Source organism: Callospermophilus lateralis, chromosome 3 (assembly GCF_048772815.1).
Source record: "Callospermophilus lateralis isolate mCalLat2 chromosome 3, mCalLat2.hap1, whole genome shotgun sequence".
Taxonomy (NCBI): Eukaryota; Metazoa; Chordata; class Mammalia; order Rodentia; family Sciuridae; genus Callospermophilus; species Callospermophilus lateralis.
The window spans coordinates 104,910,356-104,929,762 of NC_135307.1; the positions used below are offsets into that span (position 1 = coordinate 104,910,356).

The 19,407-nt window shown below is 40.3% G+C and overlaps 1 protein-coding gene across 2 annotated transcripts in view; it reads right to left on the minus strand.

Moving 5' to 3' along the window:
• Positions 1-19,407, minus strand: part of Rora (RAR related orphan receptor A) — a 174,588-nt gene that overhangs the window by 13,792 nt on the left and 141,389 nt on the right. For both annotated transcript variants that reach the window (XM_076850878.2, XM_076850877.2), the window contains exons 3-7: positions 11,287-11,428; positions 8,461-8,856; positions 2,647-2,768; positions 987-1,119; positions 227-334 (exon numbers count right to left, since the gene is read on the minus strand). In XM_076850878.2, the coding sequence (XP_076706993.1) occupies positions 227-334; positions 987-1,119; positions 2,647-2,768; positions 8,461-8,856; positions 11,287-11,299 (772 nt within the window). In that variant the 5' untranslated portion in view covers positions 11,300-11,428. The remainder of the gene's footprint in view (positions 1-226; positions 335-986; positions 1,120-2,646; positions 2,769-8,460; positions 8,857-11,286; positions 11,429-19,407) is intronic.

The window sequence follows — 19,407 nt, forward strand, 5'->3', positions numbered from 1 at the left end:
TATGAGTCATTTCGATTATCAACTAGATAAACTCTAGATCTTTATATATACTAGAGACAAAAAGCATTTGAAAGTGTGTAACTTTTCTATAGTGACAAACACCCTCCAATTTTGGTTTCCAGGCAATCCGTTTCCATTTTTTTTTTTTTTTCCCACCAGAGCTTCCACCTAACCCACATATCCTTTAGTCCTAATTTAGACACAGGGCACCCTGAGATTTTCTTACCTAAGGATTTGAAGACATCGGGGCTGGCATACTTCCCATCAAAGTACACGGTGTTGTTCTGAGAGTCAAAGGCACGGCACATCCTGATGAACACCACTTCTAGAGAACCTAAGCAGAGGCAGGAAGGGTTCAGGTCATCTGATCTAGAGGAGTCTGTTTCTAAGGTGCTAATGTAGAGATGCTTTCTGAGACAGAGACAGCACAGCGGGTGTTGTGTGCAGTGTAGCTCTTTGGCTCAGATACATCAGCTTGCTGTCTGAGACAGCAGAGCTTATTCCTACGCAAAGACTTTCTGCAGAAGCTGAGCTGTTTAACTGAAATGAGGACTAATTTACAAATGTCTTCCTTGGCACACTTCTACCTTGCGATACAGAGTCTCATAGTTGCTAGGAAAGCACTTATTCATATGTATCAAAACAAACCAGCAAAACCAGGGAGATTCTCTGAGTTCCACAAGCCCCTTCCTAAAAACATAGCCTTGGGACCTAGTAGGTACACAAAATGCAGGTGACGGAAAATGTGGGAATGCAGGCTTTCTTCAATTTCATCTTCTTACCCAGAGGAAAAACAAAATGGAAGGAATGTTTCCTGAACACAGCTCAAAAACCTTTAAAAAGAACTCAGTTTCTGCTAAGAAAAACCTGAGCTATTACCACTGGAGAAAAAGTGCTCTCGACACCTTCCTTACCAAGCATTTCTTTAACAAGCGGGTGAAAGCAGGTTAGGGAGAGACATCAAAATTCACTTGCAAAGCGCATACCTGCTTTTAGAAGCACAATTTGATCGTTTTGACACAGCTCCATAAATCCATCAATGCGTTTGGCAAACTCCACCACATACTGTATAGCTTCTGTGATTTTGATGGCACACAATTGCCACATCACCTCCCGCTGCTGTTCAAGAGGAAAACATTAACATACAGGTTACCCAGTATCCTTGGCACAAGGGATTTGTTCCTATTTTATAAAATCCTTCTGTGGAAATGGAGTCAGAAAGGCTAGAGGATGGAACAATAAACAGTTGCCCAGTAATTCGGGTTGTAAGGATTGCTTCCATGTCCCTCCTGCCTCCTCTGATTCCTCTTACCTTTTTGGTGGCAATGGGATAAGGACAAGATGTTATGAATGTTTGGAGCAGAAAAGCTCAAAAGAAGTCAGGGAAGTAACACATGCTACTGCTTTAGCCTTGGGTCACAGAATAGCAAAGTAGGATCTTCTTTTAGGCAATTGTTTTTCCTTGGGAAATTTAATAACACTTTTTGGGGGGAAAGGAGGGAGAGGGGAGTAAAGAAAATTTGTTGTATACCCACTATAAGCTAGATGTTTTATGACATCCATGTCTCAGCATTTTCATAAGAATTTTTTTCTTTTGTCCAGACATGACATGAAAGCTCACAGAGTTTTCAAAGTAGATGTGCAAGCTGGACCCAAATCTAAGCATCTCTGACTCTGAAATCCCGTTTCATATGTCTTGCTGTTTCTTACTTATTGCTAGCTTCTGCTCTGCAGCTTTGGCTATTGGGGTTACCTGCAACCTCAATAGCTAACAAAGCAACTCACTGCTACTCCCCAACCTGTCCTCTCAGTTTCCTTTTATATACTCACTCTCCAGTGCAGTTACAGGGAGACCTGAATCTGTGTCTTTGCTTACTTTTCCCCAATCTCTGTTAAGACTAGTGATAGGGTGTAAGAAACCTTAGATTCGGAGCCAGGAATCATGGTCTGGGCCTGATGTTTCCCTCTCCAGCCATACGCTGGCTGGCTGGAGGGGTGTTAGTTTCTCCATATGTTACATGAAAGGGAGGATTAACAGAGAGAATCCCCTTGGTCTTTTCTATGATTATCAGGAAAACCCAAGCATTGTCTTCTACCAAAGGTAAAATTATTTTAATCCCATCTAGCTTTCACTCTCATTTTAGTGGCTTATTGATCAGAGTGTTGTATAGAAAAAAGCAAGTAGCAGCACTGTCAGACTTACCTAGCAAGGTTCAGACCAGAGTTATGATCACAGTTTCCAACCTCATGTTTGTACGTGTTGTCTAAAGTCCTTCTTAATAACCACTGGAAACATGAGGCTGAGATTTTTTTTTTTTTGCAACAAATTCTGAACTTTATAAAATCTTCTACTGTATATTAGGACAAATTCCGATTCATTTAGGAATCTGGAAGCTGCTTGATCTAGTCCCCAGGTGACTAAGAGAAGGAGATGTGTGTGTACTTATAAAACACAATAGAATTTGTTTGTTTTTGCTGAAATTTTACATGCTGGCATCTCAGTAGGATGACAAAGCCTCAAGGACATGATCATCTCTGGAAGAATAATTTTTAATCAGAAATCTGCTATCTGACGAGACCATTCTGAATAAATAGCCTACCCAAACACCATTTCCACAACCCTAAGAAAGAGCCTTCAGATTCTACCTTGTTTTGATAGTTCTCAATCTCTTCCTGCAGAAAGGTCTGCCACGTTATCTGCTGGAGCTCTTCTCTCAAGTATTGGCAGGTTTCCAGATGTGATTTAGATATATTCTGTGCAAGGTGTTCTAAGGAGAGAACAGGAGATCACAAACATGAAAAGCCACATTCTTCTTTCTTAGCATAATAATTTTTCCACCTATAATTTGCTTTAAAAAGGAATAAGTATAATGCCAGCTATTGAGTTCTGATTATCTTTACATATTTAAACAAATGGTTTGGAATTATTCTGTATTTGGGAACCCGAGGATGTAAGACAGGGACTTTACAAAGTCAATATTTCAAGATGAGACCATGATTTCAGAGGCCCTGCTGACTTTAACCTTGTTCTGTGCTTAACATCAATATCTGGTAATGAATAGATATTGACCTAGATAGGTATGGGGGATGATTGACATGGCTTCTTCTTGAAATTTTTTTATAGGAATATTATAGGAAAAATTACTCTTTAAAAACCAGGAAATTATATTCTTTTATGATGACAATTATGCATTTCTTTTGCTTTTTCCTGAAAATAGCAGTTAAGAGATAGACTGTACACTTAGATTGTCTGGTCTATATCTCAGCTCTGCTACTTATTTGCTCTGCCATCTTGAGTATGTTATTTTACCTCTCTGGGCTTTGGTTTCCTCAAACGAGGGGAACAATATCTATTTCACAGGTCCACTGTGAGAACTAAGTAAGGTGAACACTTAGAACAGGGAGGATTGCTTAGCATGTGCTGCATAGTTATTATGCTTGAGAGTAAGGAGTTTGAAATCTTGAGGAAATGGATGCCAAAGAAGTTTTCCCTAGCAATTTATAATCTGTGGTCATTCATGAAACATACTGAAAGGATAATTCAAGGCATTAGATAATAAAGTGTGAAGGTGAATTTCATCAGAAGATAAAGGAAAAGTTAACAGACACCATTAGGAAAGGGAGAGATCAATGCTGAACTGGAAGATGCTTCTTGGCATTGAAGACTAAAGGATGGGTAGTGTTTTCAGGGAGAGATCGGGGTGTGAGAAGGTATACCAGCTCTGCATAGGAAGGGTGGTGGATGAAGGAACTGAATATGGCATTTATAGGAACAGGCAGATGTGATAAAGTAATTGTGTCAAGACAGAAATATAGGTAGGTAAGGGCCCAACACCTGGAGAATCTAGAATGTGAGGACTGAATCTGTTCCTAATGAAACAAAGGGAACTAGTAGGATTCTCCAGAGGGAGCTGACATATTTAAAATCGTACCTGGAGACAGAGGATAAGCAGTTTTATGCTTGATGGACTAAACAAGAGGTGGGGCAGGAGGACCAATTAGAAGGCTACTGGAGTCTAGGTATGAGTGATTAAGAGCCTGAAGCAGGTTGAAAAAGGAGGGCAATTAAAAATGTTTCAAAAGAAGAATTGACAAGACTCTGTGACTATGAAACCATACCCAAAATTTACTCTCCTTCCAGGGTTTTAGATATATAACAGACAAGCCATCTAAAAGAATGGTGCTGAATGCAAACTTGGTAATGCTACTAGGAGTGTCTGTAAATTTGTTATTTCCTCCCTCAAACAGAACGAGACTTGCTTGTATGAAAATAGAGCAGGTTCACCTAAATGGAGTTTGAAACTAGAATCTCCTTGGAGACACAGAAACATAATAAATCTTAATGGCCCTATTTGGCAACACACAGACACTAAAACAGCATGAATAAATAGCATACCAAAATAAAACAGAAACACAAGAAAACATTTAAAGGAAAGAAAGAGACAGAATTTGAGGGAAAGAGGGAGAAGCCAGCAAATTGCATATCTTAGAATCAATGATGCTAGTGAGGAAGAGAGTACAGACAAAAATAATGGAAATTGGAAACCAAAAAATGAATGCAGAAATAAGGTAGTGAGCTGTGTTCTATAGAGAGAGCTCTCATTATATGAGGTAGTTTCTAGAATGTAAGTTTACAATTTTCCTGTTTTGCAAATATGGAAACACTAAAGTAAAAAGTGTTCACAGGGAAGCTGGGGGCTCCTGCAGGTGACCCATGGGAAGCAGTTCACAGTACTCTCTTGCAGGTTGTATCTCTTTTCCAGTTAATATAGTCAGTCAGCACCTTGTGTTTTCATTTCATCTTCAAATATGTTGCCAGGACTGGGGATAAAAGTCTATGGTACTGTGCTTTCCTGGCATGCACAAGGCCCTGGGTTTGATCCCCAACACTGGCACCCCAAAGCTGCCACTTACTTCCACCTGAGTCAGGATTTTTTAACAGCCAGTGAATAGGGCAATGTAGATGACATACCAGTAGAGGGCAGCAGCTGCATTCTCACCAACTGCTAACTGCTGTCTTTGATTTCAATTTATAATAGATTTGGCAAGTCGAAGATTTTAGACACTTTGCTATTTTTAAATCTCCATTTCAGCAAAGGAGAATATGTTCAGGCTGAATAAAAGTTAGGAAGTTAGTGTGGCTTCTCAGAGAAACCACGTGGAATAGTGAAATACCTCAGAAATAGGAGGTAGGAGGGCTGTTTTCTGGTCTGAGCTCAGCAGATATCTATCTCACTTTGTGACAAGGGCAAGTCCGTTCCCCTCCTCAGTCATGACTGTTTCATCAGTACTGCCACTGTCTAGACACTGCAGATGGAAAATCCTGGCTTCCAACTAACTCAGACTTTCATAGTGAGAAGAAACTACAGATACCACCTGGTCCAAACTCTGCTCATGTTATAGATAATGACATTAATGAGATGATAATAAATAACTCTTACATAGCATTTGCCATGTGCCAGATCCATATAATTTACTTCTGTCCTGAATATATATATTTTTCTCACTTAATCCTTATAATCCCAGGAAAAAGGTACTAGTACCATCTCCATTTATTAGATGAGAAAATTGAGCCTCAGTGAAGTCAAGTGACATCTTTCAAGGTGTCACAGATGGAAAATGGCAGAGCTATGTATTTAACATAGACAACCTGTCTTCAGAGTCTGTGTTCAACCTTTATATTCTATAGGTAGGTAAACTGCAGCTTGCAGGTCACATAACTTACAGTGGTTGGTACAACTTATAGCAAGGCTATGACCACAGCCCATACAAGCTGACTTGTCTCATTCTATGTCCAATACGTCACTCATCTTTTCTGTACATTAGTTAACAATTATAGTCAACAGGACACAATTAGTGCTTTAAAGAAATAAACCAATGGAATATATAATTCAGGTATCAACTGCACATCAAGGGTAAAATTTCCTAGTGAAATATGATTTCTGTTTTAATGAAAGTAACAGGCAGTAAGTACTCATTGAAAGATAGAACTGGACTTAGGATATGTCAATTTACAATTTTCGTGTTGTGCAATTGGTTTCATTTGTTGAAAAAAATGATGGCAACATTTGCTTATTGTGAAATCAAGAGTCTCAGTTAAAAAGGACAATAGGACTTAAGCCACAAAGGAAATATCAAATGATTTTTATGTGGCTTTACAGTGGCACAGTTAGTCCTAGGTCATTTTCATGCTACTTTTAGTTTCATGAACTACTCTGCATCTGTAAATGGGAAAGAAAATTAGAACCCAATTTTGGCCTTTTCAGACAAATTCTAGTTTAGTTTTGAGTTTTGGTCTACTCTTAGTTATGAGTTAATTTATCCTAGAATATGATATAACACATGGGAGAAAAAAATCGCGATTTTAAAAGAATATCAAGTACAAGGGCACAGAGCTCCCCAGACGCCCCAGGAGGCAACCGCTATAGAAGAGGAGGTTGGTTTGTTCAGTGACTTGGGACAATCAGCTCAGCCATTTCTGACCCCAGTCAGGTATTAGTGCACTTTTAGCCAAAATGCCATGTTCAAGGGCATCACTTTGGCTAAGCTCTATAGATTTATTTCAGGATTGAAGATTTGACAAGCAAACAGGATAGAGTCACTAGTATTTATGGTAAGGTGGAAGCAAACCTAAAGTGAGTCAGGTCATTTTTCATGGGATCATGTCAGCTTTCAATCAAATCCCTATTCATTTCTGAAAATTTTACTTTCATTACAGTTCTGCTTAAGGCTCAGGCAACCAAGATTTCATGACAAAAATGGAAGGTTTTTGTTCTAGTTCAAGAAAAAAAAAAAATCAAACCTACCTCTGCTCAGCTTGGCTTCTAGTTCAGAGGTTTCTCTGTTAATCAAAAGAGCTGTGATACACCTTTAATGCTGTTCAGTGGTTAAAGACCAGGCTTAACATGTCCCTGCTCTTGAGGATTTAAATTTAGACCCATAAAGAGATGCTTGTTGTAAAAACCGTAAAGAACATTCAATTTGTTCTATTTGGAGAAAGATTTTACTGGAAATATAAATTTCACTTAAAAGATGTTTTATGGGGTACAGAGGTGGAGCAACCCTCTAAAGAACACAGCCATTATTTCTGTGAACTGAGGATTTCTGTGCTCAAGTCAGAACCTGCTGGTTCTTTTCCATCTGAGGTCTTCATTCTCTCCTCGTATTAACTTAGTCATCTCCACAGCAACTAATTGAAATGTCCCAAAGGATTATAACCTTGTGTGAGGAATCACTAGGAGGAGAAGATCAAATTCTAAAACTGCAAAGGTTCTTGTCAAAGTTTTTCTAATAATAGTGCTGTATTTAAAAATCGATTAAATATAGCAGAGGATGTTAATATAACTTCCTTGAAATGGAAAGTTTTCCATTGTCTGTGTTATCAACATTTCTAGGTCACATCTCCCAAGAAGCAGTCATGTGCCAGCAATAAGGAAATGGGATTGAGGGGGTGGGGTATGGTGAGCCTTATATAAAATATAAATTTGGTCAACAATATCCATCCTCAGGTGAAGAAGCTAATTTATTTTTAATATTTATAGTATACATAAATGTGTATAGGGGACAGGACAAATGATACAAATGGAAGAAGTGGGGATGGGCCTATCAGGAGGTGTCACCCCCTGATTGGTACCAGTTGGATGCTGACATTCACAAAGCCCGGTCCAGCGTAATTAGTTTTCCTCCCCTTATACAAATAGCTGAAAACCTAAAGTTTTCATAACTGTCCAAGTTTATTGGGATGGGGTAGGGGAGACTGACCAAGTACAAACTTACAGTTATATAGGAGAAATAAGTTCTAGTGTTTTATGGCACAATAGGGTAACTGTGGTTAACCGTGTGGTAATGAATATTTAAAAAAAAAAAACTAGAAGAGAGAATTTAAAAATTTTTCACTACAAAGAAATTATAAATGTATGAGGGAATAGATATGGTAAATACTCTTATTTAACTATTACACAATGTATCAAAGCACCACATTTTTCTCCATAATGCAAATTATTATGTGTCCATCAAAAACAAAAACAAAAAAACAAAAAAAAGCAAGTTTAATTTTAGTAACCAAACACTTTAAAATTCTGTGCTGGCTAAAAAACATGTCTGTGGGCCAGGTTCAGTTTGTAAACTGCCATTTTTTGGTGACCTTAGGTACAAAGCAATATCTGGAATATGACTAAAGTAAAAAAAAATGTTGAAGTTAATGTGACCATTCCCTATGCTTAATGTTTTCTGCAGAATTTTCCTTAATTTTATCTCATTTCTGATGCTGAGAGGCTAAGCATTTATGGGAAATGATGGACAGTCAAAAGCAAGGGAGTAGGCTGGAATCTGAAGTAGCCTAGATGGTAACAGTGAACTGCATCATTTTAACAACATAACTCATCAGAGGAAAGTCAAACATCCCCCTTTACTACCCAGGGCGTAAGCAGAGCATCCCAGCAGAAGCATGCCAGCCATTACCTAGTTCTGCCATGGACACCGTTGGGGAAGTCTCTCCATTGGTGAACGAACAGTAGGGAAAGAAGCCAGATGCTGGTGTGTAGTCACATATGGGTTCTGGTTTGATTCCATTGATATCAAGCCCTGACTGGTCTGGGGAGGGCTGTATGTCCAGGTAGAAGCTGCTGACGGCAGAGTCGGCCTTGCTGCCCTCTGGGGTGTGCCCGTCGATGTAGGTACTGAGGTCCTCGTGAAGCTCCGTCAGCCCGTTGGCCGAGATGTTGTAGGTGGGTGTCAGCGGCTCAGCCTCTCCAGGCTGCTGCTGGTGGTCGCGCTGCTGCTGCTGCATCCGGTGTTTCTGTACTTCTGCATATAAGCTGTCTCTCTGCTTTTTCGACATTCGACCAAATTTTACAGCTGGAAGAAAAAAGCCAAACGGTACCATGTAAATGTGCTTTTCTTCATTATCCTCTCCTGCTGTCTTTACGATTTCCTTTGAAGTCTCAATCTCAATCAATAGCCACATGATCACAAAATAAGGACATCATCCGGAGGTAGAAACAGTCCCACCCCACACAGGCTGGCTCCATCTTTCCCTGGAAAATGCACACCCCAGAGAAACTGATGTTTCAGAAACAGACTCAGGATGGTAGGGGAATGCTTGGATAATCCTCCTTGTTTTTCTGCCATCACATATCCTTGGGCTCACTGGGCACCACTGAGATGTCACCTAAGGCACTGGTTCGCTTACCACCTATAAAACTAGCCTAGGCCTCTTCCTTCTCCCCAGCATTCAGACCAAGGAGCAGCAATGCAAAGACTCACAGAGCACACCAAGGTGAAGGCAGACCTCAACTTTCATTCAGTTCTCAGTTTTGTACACTTGAATGAGGTTCTTCTTGGTTGGCTTTGAAGCTTTATGGAAAGGCCTGACCTAAGAAGCCCCCTCCTATACTTGTGGGTCCTGGCAGCCGCTATGAAATCCTTGGACCATTCTTTAAGTGACACTTTCTGTGGATTTCTTTTAGCCTTGAGTAGAATGGAGATATCAAGATTTTGAAAGGGCAAATACTATATAAGATCCCTGGGTGGATTTGTGTTTGCGATGCTTCTCCTTGGGATGTGTCTCCATAATTTAAGTGAAGTGGTGACTGAGCAATTTTTCAGTTTATTCAGAATCTCAAATGATTTCTTCTGAAACACCCAGATAATTGAAAGAAGAAGAAAAAGAAGAAGAAGAAGAAAAAAAACCCCATATGATTTCCTGGTCTGAATTTCCCCACTAATTTGTTTTTCAGCTGGATTCTATAAATGAATAAAGCCTCTGCTGGAGGACTTAGTTCTCCTGATTGTTGGTTAATTTACTCCTGGTTGGAGGAGTAAAGTCACACGAGTTTGGGGCAGGAAGTGGGAGAGAGGGAAATGAAGTTGGAACCATGGCCACCAAACTGGCCAGGTGCTTGACTCTTCTATCAAGGAGGATGTACTGTCTTTCTGCACAGAGGAAAAAAGTGAACTAGAATAGTGGTCAGTTTTCAGTTTCCACAACTCGGATAACAAACTTAGATGAGGCCAGTTAGATGGTAAAGAGATTTTGGTGTGGGCTCTGAATTTCAGGCCCGTAGTTTTATAATCCCCTAATTCCGTCCATGCTATTTCTTCATATGTAAATTTTCCAAAAGGCATACTGAAACTACTTAATTTTTTGCAAAAGGATACTTTAGGACCTCCAACAGGATTCATGCCCATAGGTGAAACATACTCTGCAATTATGCTTTAACTTTTGCCTTAATGTTAACAACAGTTATCTTCCAATAAGTGAAATACAAGGAACAGCTCTTGAAAAAATGCACACATATGTTGTAATTTTAACTTGCAGGTTCCTAAGAGATGTACCTATCTTTGTCAGTTTAGTGCCATTGGAAGAGGAATCCTGCAGAGTTGCGTGTCTCAGGAATTTCTGAGAAAATGGCATAAGTTCTGTGACTTGTATTTTCTGATGATAACAACTTTACTTTTGTAGGGGAATACGAGGGGCCTTGTAGGTGGGTCATGCCTGGGTGGGTCCATGACCCTAAGAGCATGTGACTATGGAGAAGACATGTGGCCCACGGGCTACCATTCCACTGGAGGAGACAGCTTCCTTCGATGGGATCTCTCAAGACAGCCAGCATGTTCAGAAAGTCCCTAAAATGGACCTGCTGTACTTTCTGCCCAGTTTCCATGTATAAGAATAACTGCCTTGAAATCTGGTGTTGATTATTCAGTGCACTTAAGATAGTTTTCCAGGAAGATCTCAAAATGTTCTATAATTGAATGGTAGATGGTCTCTTTTCCTTAAAATATCTTCTTTTAATGAAAAGAGCATTTGTCCTTTAGCCACACTTTGCACTATTTTCAAACATTCTGCATGTACAAATATTTGACCTGGGCATGTGATTCAAAAGATCCAGTTAGCATAAAACCTCCTTCATCCCAACTGCCAGCACACTTACTAGGGTAAGGCAGGTAACAATTAGTTCTAGCATGTGTTTCCTACGGGGGAAAATGTCCAGAGGAATTATATTCATTAAAGTCCTTTAGATGACACTTGCCTTCAATAAATTCATCTACCTGTAACTTCTGATGTTAGAAAACCTTATGGGACAATTCTCTATATTGCCCTACTCCCCATGGGCCAGGCCGCTGACTCTGGTAAATTATGGGGAGAAAAAACTGCTGTGGATTCCACAGTGCTGCCAGGGGAGCCTGGGGTGGGCGAGGGTGGGGAGGGGGCATCTCCTGGTAGATCTGGGTCCATGATTCACAACCCCATGCTATTGTACCACTCAAGCTGTGGGAGCTCACCGTCTCGAGACATCCCTACGGCAAGGCATTTCTGCAATCGACAGTGTTGGCAGCGGTTTCTACTGGTTCGATCAATCAAACAGTTCTTCTGACGAGGACAGGAGTAGGTGGCATTGCTTTGCTGACTTCTCCTGAAAAAGCCCTGTGATTCAGTTATAAAATATAAAACAGGTTAGTGTCAGTTTGAGTGGTATGATACTCAAGGCAGTATACTAAGCACTGAGCAGCATTAATATTTAATGGAGAATTAAACTTGTAGCAGAATCATCCAGGAGACCATTAATGAAATTAAAGTCACTTCTTTTTCCTTGGGTAAAATTGATCCCCAGAGCCTAATAGTCCATCCCTTACACATGCAAAACTTTTTTAAACTTCAACCGACAGTCGTCTATGTAAAAGGCACAAGATAAGACTCCTGCTCTTGGTTTCTGACCATCAGAAGCAATGTGTTCGATGGACTGATACAAAGGAGTTTGTCTTTAACCTTTATCTTCAAAATATATTTTAATTTTTTTTTCTTTTTAGTATCAGGGATTGAACCCAGGGGTGCTTTACCACTGAACTAAATTCCCAGACCTTTTTAGTTTTTATTTTGAAACAGGGTCTCACAAAATCGCTGAGGCTGGCCCCAAATCTGCATTAATCTCTCTAGTTTCCCGGATTACAGGTACCACCAAGCCAAGCTCCAGAATATTTTTAGCAAAATAAACACAAACTGGATGCCCAGATTTAAGGAAAATGCAGCCACACCATGACCTAGAGCACTGTGATCCTGATGCACCATGGTGGCCTCTTAGACATCTCTCACTCCCTGGGTCCTGGTGCTGTTGAGAGCCACAGCCGAAGGGGCCCCAGCAAACTTTCAGACTGCCAGCTGATGATTGGCTCACAGCGGCCCCAGCAACATCTAGCTGATTGACTCCTCTGGGGTGATGCTCATTGGAGATGCTCATTGAGCTGTTTCCCCGCCCTTTCAGACTACCAGCTGATGATTGGCTCACAGCGGCCCCAGCAACATCTAGCTGATTGGCTCCTCTGCGGTGATGCTCATTGGGCTGTTTCCCTGCCCTTTCAGGCCACGGAGCTGCTCATTGGGGGACTTTTTTGGCTCCGCCCACACGACCCAGCCAATCTGCCTCAAGAGGAGGAGGATTGTTGGTGCGGGAGAGGCTGGTGGGAAGCCAGTGGTGGCAGTTGGGCTCTGAGGGTTTTTCCTGAGGAGCTGTTTTGTTTGGCATGAGTGGTTCTAAAAATAAAGTTAGTTTCTTTTGACAAGTGGCTCCTGAATTGTGCCCAGCCAGACTGCGGCATGGTGCAAGCAGTTAGATGACACTTGGATGGATTATTTTGGCAGATCAGCCAGATTTGTACTCTTTCTCAGTCCTTGACAGTTTTTAATACCAGTGTTCAGAGTCATGGCCTTTTAAGATTTAACAAATTCAGTCTGAGGTCTCTCAATTTCCTCTTATGTGTCCAGTACTGTTTTGAAAATGAGAAGGTGCATGAAGGTGTACAAGGAGCTACTAGCCTCAGGAATTTAATTTTTGTTTGTTTATTAACTTTCTGAGCAGGATTCTTAGCTCATTGATTTTGGTTTTTATTCTTATAGCTGCAAATGTTCTTTTTGGTTATGTTTCAGCAGCAATCCACAAGTTTTACTATGCAGCATTTTCATTATTATCCACTTGAACATGTTCTAGATTTTCCATAAATTTCTTTAGCCAAAATGCTATTTAGAAGTATATTCCTCAATTTCAAATATACAAGGAAGGGGCTTTGGTTATCTTTTAATTGTTGACTTTTCTTTCAGAAGTTTTGCTAGCTAGACATGTCCTCAAAAGAAAAATAGGATAAATAGAGTAATTTCTATGAAGCAGAGCCATGAAGGGTACAAAAGCATCTTCAAAGCTTTAATGGTAAAGATATGTGATCCCAGCAAAGGGGACGCTGGTGAAGAGGGGAGAGTGAAGTCCGGAAGAACTTGAAAAGTAGTGGGGGTAAGGGTATTCTTCCACTGAAGGAATTTTCTAGAGGCCAACTTGGCAGTTACATCAAAATTGTTAGAAACATGTCTGCCCACTGAGCCATTAATTACATTTTTTTTCTTTCTTTCTTTTTTATTTAAACAGTACTGGGGATTGAAATCAGGGATACTCTACCACTGAATTATACCCCAACCCTTTTTAGTTTTTATTTTGAGACAAGGTCTTGCTAAGTTGCCCAGGCCAGCCATAAATTTGTGATTCTCCTGTAGCAGCCTCCTGAGTAGCTGGGATTACAGGTGTTCACCACTGCACCTATGCAGCTAGTAATTACCCTTTAAGAAATATACCTTAAGGGAATATTAAGAATGGCATAAAGATTCACCTATAAGAACATTTTTTGCTGCACTATTTACAATATGAAAAAATTTAGAAAGATCCTAAATGTCAACACTAGTGACAATCATATTATATACACATACAATGGAATTTAGCATGTTAATGGAATTTAGCATGTTAATGGAATTTCAGAAATACAATTGTTATAAAAAGATGATAAAATATACTTCTGAATTTTAAAAGAAATAAACCCAGTATCATCAAATTTTTTGACTAAAAAGAAAAGGAACCTATATATTTAGAAGAAACTTTAGGAAAATTATGCCCTAAAATGAAAAAAAAAAAATCATTAGCTGTGTTTGGTGGGGCCACAGGTGATTTTAAGTTTCTTTTCATCTGTGCTTTCTGATATTTTTACACTGTACAAATGGAAAGATAGGTGAACTACTTGGGAAGAACAATCGAGTTCATCTGCTTCCTTCTGTTATGACTGGGGTCTCTGAGGACCAAGTCAATGTGTACGATGCATGTGACCTCGGTTCTCTCTTGTTTACTTTTGCAAATCAACCTGGGAAGATGGTAGGAGGCAGATCCTCAGCTCTCCTTCTTGCACCCTGCTAAGCTGCTAACCTAAACATAGGCAATCCTGGGGACCCAGATCTGCACTGTACTTGAAATCTACCCTATATCAAGTCTGATCTCTTCTGTAAAGCAATCTGTTCTCACGATATATAAAGCTGTGGTGTGTGTGAGTGTGTGTATTGTACCCTGTGAAAAGAAAGTGAGAAGTAAAGCTTTCTTTGGGCTTAATGGAGAGAAGTCAAGAAAATATAAGTGGTAACAGGGGCAGATAATCCTTAGAAAAAGACACCAAGAGGTCACCGGTCTAGGTGTTCATTTCAGTCTGAGACACATAATCTCTGTCAAAGCTGAAAGGTGTTTATCTCTTTCCTGAGACTCGGCTCCCACTCCTACCCTGTGTGTTTGTTACCACGGCAGGTGCCTTGGCTCAGGAGGTTATTTGTTTTTCCTTTAGTTGGGGTTGAATTTTGCTGCCTTCATATTGAGCCCATTGTGGTTGGTTTTAAATAATTCTTGAATATGGATAAAGTCTGCATACTCTGGTTTCCTTTAAATGGAACCAATGTTGAGGGCCGTCAAACTCTCTTGGGGAAGTGTCTCCGGTAGCCCCAAACACCACATCTGTCAATCTTCCTTTATAGGGTCTTTTCTACCTTTAGTGTTTCTTCTTGGGATCCTCTCTAGCTGTTTTACTTCTTTCAAAAGTCTGAAATCCAGATTACACACAGCTCTTCAGGGTCATTAATAAAAAGGATGCTGGCTTTTAGTTTCCACATATTAATTTGACACCACACTATGGTAAATAAGGTTCCTGAATATTAGCACAGAAGCCTATATAGTCATCATTCTTCTCTACCACAAAGGAATTAGAGGGCATGATGATAGATAGATAGATCAATCTTAATGAGTGCTTGTATTAATCACATCTTTTAATTCTGCACGTTAGATGCTTTGACATCTTGGGGCCTTGCTGAGGTACTACCCTTCCCAGGGCCAGCTAATCCCTACAGAAAGCAAGCAACTTGCCTGCAGTGTATCTTTTGTATGCACACCAACCAGGTCAGAGCCTGAATACCAGACAACCTCCTTGATTAGGTTTCAGACTCCCAGCCAATATTCCCCAGCCCTTACCACCCCAGGGCCAGCAAGAAGACCACCAGAAACAACCCTAGGCCCTGCACCCCATAACTATTAAGTAGAATAAACTAGACAGTCATGGGCCTGCTCCCCTTGCGGTGCACTTCCTTCCCATGGAAATCACAATACAGGCTGTGGCCTAGGAGCTCCTGTCTTTCCCTTTACCTCCTGATTGACTGTGGTGCTTCCCTGTGTGGCCCCTGCATGGCCTGCCGTGAATCCTGATCCCAGGGGTTTGTGAGTATAACAGACTTCATTCCTCATGATCGTCATTTCCATGTCTATGTATCTTTTGACATCTGTTTTGAACAAGACCTAGGTACCGTTAAATAGCTTTTAAGATGTGCTAGGCACTCTGTGCTTTATGTGGATCATGACATTTAATTTTGACAAGGACAAGGCAGATACTTTTATTTCTGTTATTTCAGGGCTGAAGAAAGCCTTATGAGGGTGCAGAGACTTGCTCATAATATCCCCTCTAGCATAAGGTAAAGCCAGGGTATAAATTTTCATAGGTTCTTCTAAAACTCATACTATTGTCCTTTTTTAATGTTTCCCCTGTGTGTCAAAGGAATTCCTCCTTCATTGTTTTCATAGAAGGCAATCATTTAATTAGTGTAAAGATAAAAAAACACCAAGGTAGGCATAATCAAATAGCAAGGCTATCCACTCTGATTTGGTGTTTTCCTACAGATGAGGCCCTTTAGCTAACCTAGGCTGCTAGGTTCACCACTGCATCTGTGCAGCTAGTAATTATTCTTTAAGAAATATACCTTAAAGAAATACTGCTCAGACATGTCACATCCTCATCTACAGCTGCAACAGATATGGGTTAGGAGTCACAGGAAAAAAAATCAGTCTTATTATTCTATTATTTCCCCTCATTTCTGACCAGAAATATTTGCCCCCTTTGATACACCACAACTCTATCTCGATCACATTGGTTCATTTATAAAAAAAAAATGACAAGAAACTTACATCCAGGGCACAGAGTCATTATCACGAATGCTGTCTGAGTTGTTATGCCTTAAACTTGAAGTGCATCCATAAGGCACTCCATGAATGCCTGGAGGAGTGGCCCTGTGGCTGGAACTAACATGGCTTCTGAGCTGTCCACTCAGAAGAGGACCACACTACTGAGATATGTCAGTATGGAGGTTTGGGGAAAGCAAGCAAGGGGATATACCTTGCTCTTGATGTCATCATTTGGTCCTCAATTGAGCCCACTAGGCAAAGTCTTGCTAAGAAGTTCTGGGAGTGGCACAGCTAAGAACCAGAGAGCTATCTTCTGTACTAAGTCAACAGAGTCACACCCACAAGGAGAACTAGAGAATACCAGATAGGAGGGGTCAAGCAGGGTTATAAAGTGAGACCCGAGAAGTGAGAGAGTGGGTAAGCCTCTGTGACTCAGAAGAACACTGAACTTTGCATTTCAGAAAGAATAAGGGTTTGGCTTTCTTCTACTTAAAACTTCTTTTCAGCAGTCCTTGGGGGTTTCTCAGAGGTTTAAGTGTTTGGGAAGCTAACCTGATAAATATTAAAAGCTAAAGAAGACATAAGAGAGAAAATGATTAGAAGAGGAGGAAGTATAATAGGAGCTTTCCTACCTAAAAGAAGCAATATGCTCCTAAGAGTACAAGTAGGATCTTGTCTGAGGAGCAATAGTAGAAGAGGTCGAAGTAGACCTGGAACATGAGTTCTAGGGCTGGGCAGTCTGAGGTCATCATACAGAGAACAGGGGTAGCACAAGTCAGTGCATGGAGTCTGGGGAGGAATGGAGGCACTGTGTACCGAAAAGAAGGTGCTGGAACTGTGAGAAGCTGGGAAAGACATTAAGTATATAGTTTTGCAATTTTATTGTTTCTAAAGAATGAGTTAATGAATTATGAATTACTTCATTGGCTTTCATAATTTTTTTTTTTTTAATGGATGCCAAAATACATGAAGATGTGCATTTACAAACATGGTGGGCTTGAGCAAGGAGTCATCCTGATGAACTTCAGGTAGTTCTTAGTGGGAGTGTGGCACATTACCACCACCTAGTGGCAGCATGCAGTCATCGCAAATAACATAATATACAGGCCTTTAGAGTTAAAGGTCCGAAGGCTGGTACTCCCAGTGTTAGTACTGGGAGAAAGTTGACTGAAAAACCTGACTTTAAGTCCAGTGCCCTGCCACTTAAGTATTTTCTCTTAGGTGTTGGACTAAAGAGCTGATGTCACACAGTCTCACCTTTGGACACACAGAGTTCCCACATATCAAACTTCTGCCTCAATTTCCATTCTCAAAGACTTCTCTCCAGCATTTCCTCCATTACTTTGCTTTGCCCTCAACATGCCTTTGAGTTTTATTTCTGATGTCTGCCTACCACTTTCTGGAGAAGTCTATCCCCAATACTTTTAAATATGGCTGTTCACTATGAATTTGTTTACTATCCCCACTAGATTGGAGTTCCCCAGGATCAGGACTGAGGCCCTGGTGTTCAGAAGAAGGTTCATATCAGAGTGTAAAAATTGATTGCTAAAATCCCAGGAAGTTTGTTGCTAAATCCAGTTGCTAAACCTAACCATTATTGAAAATCAACTAATTATTTTATTATTTTGCCAGCATGTGCTCTTGAAATTATTTTTAATAGTTATAGCTGAAAGGTGGAAATACAGTATAAGAGTGTGCTACTGTACATCTCTTCTCCACTCTGTGTTCAGGGAGAGGGAACGTTGGGTAGCTTGAAATGGCCATACGGTGAGTATTTACACCACAGAAATTGGCAAATGCTGCCAATCAAGGCTTGATTTACTGCTTTGCTTGTTGTCTGAATTTAAAAAGTGATGCAGAAAATGACAGTGATGCAGATGGAACTTGAAAGTATGCCTTGTGTGTAGCCATTTCATTGTGAATAGCAGAAAAATGGAGGAAATGCTCTTCTGGTATTTGAGAACTATGATCTGATTCAGCAAAATTGTTTATATTATCACTGATGAATGAGTGAAGTTCAAAATGTCATTTCACTTTCTTATTGTTCATTAAGGGAAATGAAACATCAACCAAGATTCAAGTTGGAACTATAGACTTTTGTCAGCTGCAACTACAGGAAGAGAGGGAACAGTTCAGCAAAACCCATTAAGAGTATTCAGTGAGAATCAAGTGTCTGCACGAAATTTACAATAAAGAATATTATATGTTTTGTTATTATTTGTAAATTATGTGAAACTACTTTAATGGAATATACACAAGTTAGGTACATACATACACACTTTGTTTACAGGGTGCAAGTTGTTAAAAACTAATCAGCATGTGACCGGGCTGAGACCACTTCCTACAGGGTCACCAGTTTACCATTAGATTTTTGAAAGAGTCCTCCCTACTTCCTATAGGTATCTACCCAAAATTGTGGTTTGGCTTTCTAGGACCCCATCACCTTTTCCTCCACCCACACAAGTTCCAAGAACTTAAGCCAAACGGTTTTCTCTTCTTTCCAGAACAGAACATATCTAAACCCACTGCCCATTTCCTAGCCTGGTCTCCTCCAGTGTTTTCTTGCTCACTGATAGGTATCATCTACCTCAGCTCCCCTTTCACTCAAGGTAGAAATATAGTTTCATTGCATCTCTGCCTCCTGCCCATCCACAACCCAAACAGTTGACAATTCAGGCAGCTTCTCATCACCTTCGTATTTCTCTGATCCATCAACTTTTTTCCATCTTTACTGCAATTTCCTGAAGTTGCCACATGTATGTCTCCTGAATTGGCTATTATACTGCTGGTAGCCCTGCTTCATTTCTCATCCTTTCTATCCATTTCACACAGTCACTAAAGATCTCCTAAAATACAGAACTGCTTAAGTCACTTCCCTGCTTATAAACATTCAATGGTGCCTACTGACGAGCAGGTGATGACCACCTGTCCAGGCACCTCTCTGCCATGCTTGATCCTCTTCTCAGCCTCATGCTATGTTGAGATACTACTGTGTTCCAAGTTTTCCAAAGGAACCCTGTCCCTGCCTCTTGCTGGAAACCCCTTTCCTTCAGAATTCACTGAGGTATTCACATTCTTTTGGACCTTCTTTGACTTGGCCCTTCCT